Genomic DNA, 12,105 nt, shown 5'->3' on the forward strand with positions numbered 1-12,105 from the left:
GGTCCCTGCAGCACAGCTGTGCATGCAAGGTCTGTGTGGACCCAGCCTCTCCTGGCCCCCCGCAAGCGGAGAGGGCTGAGCTGACCCACTCACGAGGGGGAGTCACTTTCTGATGGCTGAGCTGGTAGGACGCTGCCTGGGCCCGACTGGCTGGTCGAACGGGCAGGACCGTGCCCCCTGCAGTGTGTAGCACGGGCCCTGGCAGGCGGAAGAGCCTGTGCGGGGGTATTTCCTGGATCTGACCCACAGTCCAGCCCCCGGCTCTTCATGCAGCTTAGAAATTCACTTTATTTTATGCTGTGTCCCAGTGATCAGCTTCAACACAACCCCCTTGAGCTGCATGGGCCGGTGCATCTCCCTAGAGACCAGACGTCCCGACATTAGGGGCTTTGTTTATATACGCAACTGTACCCTCCCCCACGAGAGAAAACGTGTCCCAATTTCCCACATTTGCTGTCTGGTCGCCCTAAGTGCAGCCCGGGGAGCAATGGGCTCAGGCTCTCTGCACACTCAGGCAGACGTCTCCGCGTCGGTCACACACACAACATCCTGCTCTTAAGCTTTTCTTCACAATCACAAGGGCCAAAAGCCTTTATTTCCATTGTCATTCGTATAAACGCAAGTGCAGATTCTGGAGCCCAATTCTGCAGCATTAGGAGGGAAGGGGGAAGTCTGCAGCCTCAGAACACGGGGGGCCGGCCAACAGGCCATAAACCGCTCACCTCCTGTTCCTTCCCTCGTTTCTCTAGCTGGGATTTACTCTCCGCTTTCCCTCCTGGCTGCCAGCAGGTGGCACCAATCAGGGCTATAATGTTTTCAGCCCAGCTGGGCAGCGCAGGGGGCAGAGCGTGGCACCGGCGCCCGTGGCCCAGCCGGGCTCAGAGACGCAGGGAGATTGTTCTGCTCCCTCCACAGGCTCCTGCACCGCACGCTCAGCCCAGCCTGGACCCTGCTGCAGGGGGCGCTGCGGTGCTGGCAGGGGGCTTTGGGGAGAATCCCCTCCAGGGAAGGGGAGAGGGGGCTTGTCCTGCACAGGGTAGTGAGGGGGCGTCTGTGCCCACTGCACCCCTGGGCCCTGCACAGCAGCACACAGAAGAGGCCTCCCGTGCTGGGCCAGGGAGGGTTCGGGCAGAGCTGGGCACAGGGAAGCAGTGAGTTGATTTGTGTGCCGGGCGGCACAGCGGGGCACCGTGGCGGCGGTGGCAGCAGTTCCGTGGTCTCCCACCCCGCTGGGCTCGCAGGCTCCTCACAGGGAGGTCGTTTTATTCTCCTTCCTCACGTTCTGCTCCTTCTCGCTGTCCTCCTCCAGCGCTAGGTTGTTGTAGACGTTTGAGACCGCCCTGCTGAACAGGGGAGACAGCGAGGAAATGTGGGGCCCCAGGGTGGGGCTCGGGCCGGGGGTGAGGGCAGCTCCCTGGGACGACTGGTGCATGCTGAACCTGGGTTCAGATCCCTCGGGGTAATGGCCGCTCGCTGGCTCCCCCGGCCCCGCTCCCGCGTGTTCAAAGCACAGGTTGCTTTGCCCGCACTGGGGCTTTAACACGGGTTGGATAACACGGCTCTGGGGCAGGCTGTGAGCTCAGCAGGGCCGGGCCAGTCTCTGGCTGTGCGGCGCCCTGCCCAGGGGGGCATTCAGGTGCCTCCGGGAGGGGACTCGTCAATAACAGGAAGGGGCGACCGCCGCAGAGCCAGGGAGCTGGCTGGTCCCTGTCCAATGGGCTCCGCCTGTCTGCTCCCAACCCAGCAAGCCAGTGGCTACACTAGGGTGTCCCATTTGCCACTGCACTGCTGGCCACAGCCATCTGGGCCCTGAAGGCAGCAGCGGGGACGGAACCCAGAGTCTCTTGCTTCATAAAGCTCCACCTCTGAGCAACAGGAGGATCCTCGCTAGCCATTAGCTGTATAGGGTGCATGACATGCAGCTGAGCAGCCCCAGTTCCCACCAGCTGCAGTGTCTGGCAGTGTGGGGATCCCCCCCCCACTGAGGAGCTGAGACGGCACCATGAGCGGCCCTCACCTTTCATTTCTACCCAGACCACTGAGCATGCACGAGCACCTGCACGTACCCACCCACACACACGAGCATGAGCACACACGAGTACACGCACACACACATATACGAGCACACACACACCAAGCACAAGCACACGCACACACACATACACACACCAAGCACGAGCACATGCATCTGCACACACAGACACATACATAAGCACACACACACACAGGAGCATGAGCACACACACCTGCACATGCACACACACACACACACACACATACACCCTGAGCACGAGCACACGCATCTGCACACACACACATACACGAGCACACACACACACACACAGGAGCACAAGCACACACACCTGCACATGCACACACACATACACAAGCGCACACACCTGCATACACGCACACACCCTGAGCACGAGCACATGCATCTGCACACACACACATACATGAGCACACACACAAACACAGGAGCACAAGCACACACACCTGCACACACGCACCCACATACACAAGCGCGCACACACACACACAAGCACACACACCTGCATACACGAGCATACACATGAGCACACATACTTGCACACACACACACACACACGAGCACACACATGAGCACACACACACACACAAGCACGCACACACACACACACACGAACGCACACACACACAGGCGTTGCTGTAGCGAGCCAGGCTTGCCCAGTGGCTGGGGTCCTGCCTGCTGCTTGGCCTCTACTCCCAGCTCTGCCACCAATTCCCTTTCCCGCCTTCATCTCCTTTGTCGTCTCTGTGAGCGTCCTGGGGGGTGTTGGCTCCGCGTGGGTGTCCCTGGGGTGTTGGCTCCGCGTGGGTGTCCCTGGGGTGTTGGCTCCGCGTGGGTGTCCCTGGCATACGGGGGCCCTGAGCTCACGTGGGGCCTCTAGATGTTCCAGCCGCTCCTGGCCCGGGAGGTGGGTGTCCGAGCCACGGGCAGAAGCCGTTTCTTAGGGCCAATAGGCACAATAGGGCTGCTGGCAGGACAGGATATTCCTGGGGGCCTCCAGTTGGGAAGGATCCAGCCAGAGCCCTTAGCTGGCCCCATCCCAGAGGTCCTGGGCACCCCACAATCACCGACATATTCACCCTCCTCACAGCCCCTGAGGGGCGGGGCAGGGCCGTTACCCCCTTGTACAGATGGGGCCTGAGGCCCACAGAGCCGGTCTGGCCCGAGGGAGCGTGTAGCAGAGCCGGGCGTTATAATCTGCTTGCCAGGCCGGCACCCGACCACTAGGCCACCCATCCCCCCGTGCCAGCTGCACCTCCCAGAGCAGTGAGCGCTCAGGGTTAGCGGCCTGGCGCTGGGAGCCCCGTGTGAGGCAGGCACCAGGAGCTCTTACACTGATCCAAAGTCCAGCAGCGATGGGCCCCGCCCCACCTCCCCTTCCATCTCCAGGCGCAGGAGGCTGAGCCGATCCGCCTGCAGGGAGGGCCAGGGACTCACCCCAGGCCTTGCAGCAGAGCCAGGGTCACCGGCCCACTTGGCCACCAGCCCACGCTGCCTCCTCCCCTGCCCTGCCACCAGGGGTCACTGCAGCCAGTGCAGCCACTGCACCCCAGAGAACCCCCAAAACGCCGCGGCTCCGGGGCTGCAGCCAGAGAGGCAGACACTTTACCTGGATTGGGCAGGTTCTCCCAGCGGCTCCTCCTCATTCCTGTGAAAAGAGCAGTGGGGACAGGGAGTCAGAGGGCGCCGTGCGGCAGGGGGGCCCCCGGACGTGCACTGAGGAGCCCCAGTCAGCGCCAAGGGGAGCCTCGGTATAGAGTAGCCGCTGTCCCCTGGTGCGGCGGGGCCCTCGTCCCGCTCTGGATACACAACGCGCCCATCCTGCTGCCCCGTCGAGCGCTCCCAAGTGCAGCCGGTGAAACCCTTTTTGTCTGCACCATCGTCCGCAAGAAAATGCCCGTTTTGCCAAACGTTTTTGATTTCCCAGTGGGAAAATGGACAGGGCGGTGCCTGGCTGCCCCCCGACGGCGCTTGTCCACTTTCACTCTGCCAGAGAAACTCTCAGAGGCCCCCAAGGGCAAGGAGCCCAGGTGCCCAGCCGTCCCCTCAAAGCTCTCTGCCTCGCCACCTCCCACAGCTGGGGGCTGGCTGGGGGTGAGAGCCCGGAACTGCGGCCTCTCCACCCCACGGGCTGCGTCAGTTTCACAAGTGGGTATCCAGCCAGCTGACAAATACAACGTCTTTCCCAGGAAAGTATTTCTGGTTTCCCGTCATCGGTGCTTGAATTAAGAAACGCCAGCACTACAGCTGGCCAGGCCACCTTAATCCAGCCCCCCGCTAACCGCACACAGGAGCCAGCTCTCCTGGGTCTCTGGCCAGTGCCTTGCACACAGGAAAAGAGCCATTCTCCTCTTCCAGGTCCCTGCCTCCTTCACTGTCCGTCCTGGGCACTGAATGAGGCAGGGGTCCCGTAGGGCAAACAGCGCGTTATCCGGTGGGGAAAGGCTGTATTGTCATTACAGCTGCTGGGTATTTTTCAACAAAATGGGGTCAGGGGGGTTGTTAGAAACGGCCAACTCATCAAAACCGAAACGTTTCACAGAAACGTTTCGCTTTTGACAAAACTTCCTTGGGAAAGTGTCTGGGGTCCAGGCTGGAATTTCTGGCTAGGGAGCAGCCCTCACCCCAGGGTGGCGGTAGCTTAGTGAGGTGGGGGTGCTTATCTGTGACGGAGGAGAGCCAGGGTCAAGTCCCTGCTCCAAATTAGGCAGAACAGGGACCTGCAGCTGGGATTCTCACGCCCCAGGGAAGTGCCCGCAGCAGTGGGTGGGGCCACTCTCGTGTGTGGTTTGGGGTGACAAATTTGGAAAAGTCCCGTTCTCATTCTGACATGGAATGAAAACAAATCCGGCATTTTGCCATTTTCTGCGACCTGAAATTCTCATTTATGACCAGCCGTACCCCGGTGTGAATGCTCCAGGGGGGTGAATTTAAACAAACGCAGAAATGTGTGATCATAACAATCCTCCCCCAGAGAGCCACGAACAGGGCTGGCACCCAGGACCTTTAGATCCACAGCACAGATCCTCTGCTACTTAAACTTAAGGAAGCTAGCTGAGGTAGTAGGTTGTTATCCTCCATCTGGACCAGTCACTTGAGGGCACCTGCTAGTATTTGCGAGCCAGAAGAGGAATGAAGTGAAGCTGGAATGGTGGGAGCTGCTCTGGCTCTCCAAAGGAATATCATCTAGATCAGTTCTCAGCCCGTGGATCGGGACCCGAAATTGGATCGCCAGAATGTTTCAGAGGGTGGCCTGGCAGCTCCTGCAGCTCCGGTCCCACAGGGCTGGCTGGGTTCGCCCCCCTGCTCCAGGCACTGCGACTCCAGGGTCCCAGGGTCACTCATGACGACGGGAGCCCGGGCAGGCCAAAACCGAGTGAGTGGCACACGTGAGCCAAGGCACAGCCCCACTCACACCAGTTTGGTGCGTCGGGGGGCGGGGCCCAATGTGAGCGGTGCTGCCAGAGCCGGGTGCCAAGCCCTGGCAGCCCCACAGCACAGGAGCTGCCACTGTGGGGTGCCAAAACCACCCAGGGCCTCCACCCCCAGGCTATTTACTGGGTCACAACGAGTCATAACCATTTACAGAGGGGGCCCGAGCCCACAAAGGTTGGGACCCACTGGTCTCGTGTGTGCAGACCCCACAGCCAAGCGCTTGGATTCAGCCTGGTCGCTCGGAAAGGCCAGTAGGTGTGTGGATGACACTGGCTCTGCCTGACGTTCCCTCGCAGCAAAGGGCCCTGCTCCTTGCCTGCCTCTGGCAGATGGGCTGGGAGCCTCGCTGACGAGGAGCTGTGATGTGCACAGTTATGACCTGAGTCTGGGGGAGAGACAGGACTAGAATCCAGTGTCCTGCTGGCTCCCTCCCGACACGCCTTCTTGCAGCCACTTGTCCAGAGCTCAGGCTCTGTGAGCCTGGAGCACGTTCAGTGCAGCTGGAAAGGTCAGAGACTTTAGCAGCAAGCTTCCTGCAAGCTCTCCTGAGCATGTGCAAATGGCAAAAATTCGGCCCGGATGAGTTTTCATGGGCACAGCAAAAGCCGCCTCCCTGAACCGAGGATCATACCCCTGCCAGATGTCTACGTTCCTGCGCCAGAGCTTGGAGGTGCTAGAGTTCTTCAAAGGAATGGGCAGGAAGGACCCTGGCAAAACTACCTAATTTCCCCAACCTTGTTCTCAGAAAGGCTGGACTGTATCGAGCCCGACACTGAGACCCAGCTGAAAAATTTCAGCCCAAACTGGTCAAATTTGTCAAAGTTATGAGCAGCTGAAAACAGGGGCTGATAATGGAAAACATTAGGCCACCTTAGCTACAGGTGGCTCTGCCCATTTCGCCTGCAATAGCCTGGCGCAGCAGGGACTTGGTACTTTGTACGCACTCGGTGCCCTGTGCTCCCTGAGGCAGCAGTACGAGCAGAACGCAGAGCCCAGGTGTGTCCCGATACGTGGAACAAGCCCCAGATAAGCACCAAACCGCTGATTCCAGCCCTGGAGACACCAGAGGGGAGGGTGACCTTCACCAGGCAACGGGGTCCACTCCCGAGATTACAGGGAGCTGATGCATTGTGCCCTGTGACAACACATTTTGTTCAAAGATCTCAAAAATGTTTTACAAATACGATTAGTGATCTCATAGAGCGTCACGGTGCTTTGTGGACATTGCCTAAAGCCCCCATTCCCCCAGCCTCCTGTGGGCCAAGGAGCTCTGTTTGCCCTTTATATAGATGCGGAAACGGAGGCACAGAGTGGGACAGGCACCTGCCCACAGTACACAGCAAGTAAAGTCATTTGCCCCAGGCACGTCACTAGCACAGCTGGGAATGGAACCGAGGACCCCTGACCGCCCGCCCACCCTGCTCCAACCACTAGATCCCACTCTCCTCCCAGAGCTGGATGGAGAACCCAGGAGTCCTGATTCCCAGCCCCTGCCCCTGCAACTTACACTAGTCTAACCAGCACTGCCTCCCTGTCACAGCTCTTTGTGGTCTCAGACCATCCTGGCCAGTGACAGCGGAGAGCAGGTGAGGGGGCCAGAGGATCCAGGAGAGGGGCGGGCGCTCTGCACCACGCAGGATTGGGCCGAGGGGAGGGTCACATGGCATATGTCCCGTCAGACAGGGAGCCCACCTGCGCTTCTTGTAGCACCAGACTCTGTTGATGATCATCAGCACGACGACGACGAAGAGGAAGACCACGACGGCCGTCAGCCCCACCAGCCAGGGCTGCAGCGTCCTGGAGCCCGCTGTGGTGCCCTGCACTGCGCCTGCCAGCCCAAAGGGAAAGGCTTGTTCCGGAGCGGGGAGCTGCAGCGGGATTGGGGGAAGCGGGTGCCCAAGGGGGCTCCCTGGATTGCTTCAGTGATTGCCTCAGCGGCTTCAGCCTCCAGCCTACTCATGGGCCTCAGTCGTGATCTGGAGGGTCTGACCCCTGCCAGGGGCACCTCCAGCACCCCACGGCCCTGCTCCCTCCGGCAGCCCCAGCCCCGCAGGCTTCCCCTGACACACACACAGTGCAGAGGTGAGGCCAGGGAGACCGTGCCCGGGGCCCAGAGAGGCAGGGACGGGCACTGTTCAGACCCATCTCCTGCTCCCCTCCTGCCAGGCTGCCCACCCCCCACCGCGGTCTCGGGCAGGGAGGGGGCGTCCCTACCGTCCTGGGCCTGCGAGGCGGCGATGAAGAGCAGGAAGAACAGAGGAGCGCGGAGAGGAGACATGATGCCCGGCTCGCTCGGTGGCTGCCTGTTGTCCCGGGCGCCAGGCGCTGTCCCAAGCCAGGGGGGGCCCGGGGATTGTGCGAGGATGAATCCGAACTCAAAGCCTGGTGCCTCTCCCAGCAGCCAGCGCCCACACCCAGCGTGGCTAACAGCCCGTCTGGTGGCTCAGGGACGCCAGCCAGTGGGTTTATTGTGCTCAAGAGGGCAAATGCCAACTTGTGCTTTAAAGGTACCATGGCAACCAGATCTCTTTAACCTCTGGAGGCGGCGCGAGACCGACGAGGAAGCGGCGAGAATCCCAGAGTCCAGGCCAGGCCCCGCACGAGCCGCTGGCTGACATTTTTCAGGCAAATGGTTTATTTGCTGCCTAACACCAGCTCAGCCAACCCGAAATGTGTCGTGCATGTGACACGGTCAGTTCCGGCCCGGAAACACTCTCCGGGCCAACCCACTGGGCAGCGTTTGTCCAAGCCCGTGGGGGGCACTGCCCGGGATGCTGGAGACCCCCGTCAGCGTCAGGGGGAGCCAGGCGGCCCTCTCTGCTCCTGAGCCCCGGGGGACCGGCCCTGGCTCTGGCTCTGGCTCTGGCTCTGGCCCTGGCCCTGGCCCTGGCTCTGGCTCTGGCGCTCAAGTTGCAGCAGCTCATGCTCTTAGCCCCCAGGTCCCCGGTTCCATACCCAGGTGGCTGGCTGAGGGAGCAGCTCCACAGCCGCCTCAAGGGGCTGTTCCCCCTCCTGCCCCGGGGGAGCCGCAAAGAGCGCGGCCGGGGGGGACCCCTCCTGCCCCCGGGGGAGCCGCAAAGAGCGCGGCCGGGGGGACCCCTCCTGCCCCCGGGGGAGCCGCAAAGAGTGTGGCTGGGGGGGCCAGGGGGGCAGCTAAGCTCACCTGCCTGTTGGCAGCTCTCCAGGGCGCAGGGGCCTTTCACCGACACAGCGATTGCACTAATCATTAATGCTGTTATCTGGGTGCCCTGGGGTGACTCACGCTGCTGGAGACTGAGCACCAGCGTCCCTTAGCAATGCGGCCAGGGCCCCTCACCTGCTGGCCGTGCTGCCCAGGAGAACAGCGCAGCGGGGGCAAGGCTCAGGCCAGGGGTGGGGCAGTGCTGCGCAGGGGAGCAGCTGTGGGGCAGGGGAGCAGGAGTGGGGTGAAGCTGAGCAAGCAGCTCAGGGCAGAGGACGTCCAATGAAAACAGCCGTAGGCTGCCTCCCCCCCGCGACGTGGGGTTGCCCCCAGAGCAGCCTTTGAACCCAGGCCCATGGTGATGCCCCCCCAAACCCCATCCGGGGCCCCAAGTCTGCAGGCGAGGGATGGCAGATGCAGCCCCCTTGGTCTGGCCCCCACATCTGTTCTCCCAGCCCACGGGCCACTTGGTTTGGGGCTGAGTCTTCAACTGCAGGCCAAGGGCACTGGGGAGCTCAGACCCGTCCCTGCTGCAGGGAGCGTCTGCCCCAGGCACCCCCACCCCCGCTGTGCCCCTGGGGGACGGGGGGGGGCAGCCTGCTGGAGTTTGGACTTTGATGTGGCCGCTCAGTGCCCCGCGGCAGCCATGGCAACGGTGCCAAAGTATAGTCAGAAATAAACACTTGGCGTCTTCCGAGCACCCCACCCCTTTGGGGGAGGAGTTGGCCTTGGGCCCACGCTGGCAGTGGGGGTGGGGGCTGCTGGGACTTGCATCCCACATCACCAGGCGCGAAGGGTGAACTCCTGGTCCCTCTGAGGCCAATGGGCATTTGGCCACTGGCTGGCCGGGAAGCAGCATCTTCCAGCCATAGCGACACCCCCCGCCAGCCCCCCAGCACAAGCCCTTGGCTCCTGCTTCTGGGGCAAAGCCCGACCTGCAGTCCTGGAAGGGTCTTTCCCCAGGCCTGCAATGGGCTGGCGCAGACAGTAAGGTTGCCAATTTCCTAATCACACAAAACCCCGTGCTCTGCCCCTTCTCTGAGGCCCCGGCCCCCGCTCCTTCCATTGCTCGCGCTTCCCCACCCTCACTCACTTTCACCGGGCTGGGGCGGGGGGTTGGCGTGTGGGAGGGAGGGAGGGCTCTGGCTGGGGGTGCAGGCTCTGCGGTGGGGCTGATGAGGGGTTCAGGGTGCAGGAGAGGGCTCCGGGCTGGAGCGGGGGTTGGCGTGTGGGAGGGAGGGAGGGCTCCAGCTGGGGGTGCAGGCTCTGGGGTGGGGCTGATGAGGGGTTCAGGGTGCAGGAGAGGGCTCCGGGCTGGGGCGGGGGGTTGGCGTGTGGGAGGGAGGGAGGGCTCCAGTTGGGGGTGCAGGCTCTGGGGTGGGGCTGATGAGGGGTTCAGGGTGCAGGAGGGGGCTCTGGGCTGGGGCAGGGGGTTGGGGTGTGGGAGGGAGGGCTCCGGCTGGGTGTGCAGGCTCTGGGGTGGGGCTGATGAGGGGTTCAGGGTGCAGGAGAGGGCTCCGGGCTGGGGCAGGGGTTGGCGTGTGGGAGGGAGGGAGGGAGGGCTCCAGTTGGGGGTGCAGGCTCTGGGGTGGGCCAGGGGGTTGGGGTGGGGTGCAGGGTCCTGGCGGCGCATACCACGACTCCAAGGAAGCAGCTGCCAGGTCCCTGCACCCTCTAGGCACATGGGCGGGCAGGCTGCCTGGTGCGTGCTGCCTTCGCACCCGCAGGACTGCCCCCCCACACCCCCTGCAGCTCCCATTGGCTGCAGTTCCTGGCCAATGGGAGCTGCGGAGCCAGCGCTGGGGGAAAGGGCAGCGCGCGGAGCCTCCCTGGCCTCCCCATGCCTAGGGGCCACAGGGACCTGGCGGCTGCTTCTAGGAGCCACGCGGCGCCAGGGCAGGCAGGGAGCCTGCCTGAGCCCCGGGCCCCTGCTGCGCCGCTGATCGCACTTTTAATGGCCGGGTCGGCGATGCTGACCGGAGCCGCCAGGGAGTGGGCGTTCCAGTCAAAGAGTGGACACCTGGCACCCCTAGCAGACAGGCCTGCTGCAGGCTCCCTTCCTTCCTGGACACCTGCGTGAGGTGCCAGCCAGGCAACCAGGAGGGAGAAATGGATTGGGGGGGGGGCTTCAGACGCCCCGGAACGGCCGTCCCAGCAGCTCGCAGTGTGTTTGGGAAACAAGTGGGACCCCAGCAGCTGGGGTAAATTCCAGTCAGATCCCCGCAGTTCAGACACCCCAAGCAGCCTCTGGGGAAGCAACATTGCAGGACAAGGCTGTCAGAGACAACCCAGCCCCAACCCCTAACCCCTAGCTCCCCCCTCACGTCTTGTCCCCCCCAACTTCTGTGCTGCCCTGAGGGGGAGGGAGGCTGATCCAGCGGCCAGGCCTCACCGAGCTCTCCTGAGCTGCATCCAAATTCCGGGCCTGCCCCTCCCGGGAGGGCTAGTGCCTGGGATAGGATGAGATGCAGGCGGCAGAGAACTGACATTAAACTCCTCTAGACAGGCTGAGGCAGCAGCAAGCTCAGCCCCACAGTTGCTTGGAACACAAAATGAAAGAGTGTGTGTGTGTGTGTGTGTGTGTGTGTGTGTGTGTGTGTGTGTGTGTGTGTGTGTGTAGAGAGAGAGAAGGACAGTGGGAGTGTGTGCATGCATGTGTTTGCAGAGTGTCTGTGTGTGTTCACGTGACTGCACTGTTTGTGTGCACGTGCATGTGTCTGCAGTGTCTGTGTGTGTTCACGTGACTGCACTGTTTGTGTGCACATGCGTGCATGTGTCTGCAGAGTGTCTGTGTGTGTTCACGTGACTGCACTGTTTGTGTGCACGTGCGTGCATGTGTCTGCAGAGTGTCTGTGTGTGTTCACGTGACTGCACTGTTTGTGTGCACGTGCGTGCATGTGCCTGCAGAGGGCGTGTGTGTGTGCATGCACACGTCTTGGTGTGCAAGGGTTGACAGGTGTCCAGTTTTCGACCGGAAAGTCGGTGTCCCGTCAGTCCTGCTGACCGGACACCAAAAGTCTAGTTACCGCAGTGCCCAGCCTCTGCTGTCGGACCGCGTAAGAGAGGAGCTCAGCTGATGCAGAGAAGCTTGATCTGAGGGACTGGCTCCCGGCTCCGGCAGAGAGATAGGTACCGGTGCTGCCGCCAGGGGCACGGACCCTGACACACGCAGCAGCGTTTGAGGAGCAGGGTTGGCAGCTGGCCTCGCTGCCCGTGATAGCCTGGCAGGGCTGCTTAGCCTCCCCGGGCCCCGACTCCCTTCGGCCCCTGGCTCCGGGAATCGCCCCCCTGCTCCCCACCGTGCCCCAGTTGGGCTCCGCGTCAGCTCCTCCCAGCCTGACCCAGGGGGAGAGGGGAGTGAGCGATGGAGCTGTGGGGGAGGGGCTCTAATGTCCAGTTTTGGCAAATTGGCAACCCTAGTGCGTGCTGTGTGGGAAGG

General features: G+C 62.2%; 1 protein-coding gene across 3 annotated transcripts; it reads right to left on the reverse strand.

Annotated features, from left to right (window-relative positions):
* Positions 1-555: 555 nt before the first annotated feature.
* Positions 556-8,782, reverse strand: SMIM24 (small integral membrane protein 24). 3 transcript variants are annotated; one of them, XM_044998230.1, is made up of 4 exons: positions 8,649-8,782; positions 7,178-7,313; positions 3,660-3,698; positions 556-1,343 (listed from the first exon to the last, which is right to left on the reverse strand). In XM_044998230.1, exons 1-4 carry the CDS (start codon positions 8,710-8,712, stop codon positions 1,247-1,249), a joined length of 336 nt encoding a protein of 111 aa, XP_044854165.1. In that variant the 5' UTR covers positions 8,713-8,782; the 3' UTR covers positions 556-1,246. The 3 variants fall into 3 exon arrangements, with proteins under 3 accessions (XP_044854165.1, XP_044854166.1, XP_044854164.1); XM_044998231.1 differs by lacking the exon at positions 8,649-8,782 and adding an exon at positions 7,700-8,087 and having other exon boundaries at positions 556-1,340; XM_044998229.1 differs by lacking the exon at positions 8,649-8,782 and adding an exon at positions 7,700-8,081.
* Between the last annotated feature and the right edge of the window lie 3,323 nt (positions 8,783-12,105).

The sequence above is a fragment of the Mauremys mutica genome, chromosome 24, assembly GCF_020497125.1.
Source record: "Mauremys mutica isolate MM-2020 ecotype Southern chromosome 24, ASM2049712v1, whole genome shotgun sequence".
NCBI lineage: Eukaryota > Metazoa > Chordata > Testudines > Geoemydidae > Mauremys > Mauremys mutica.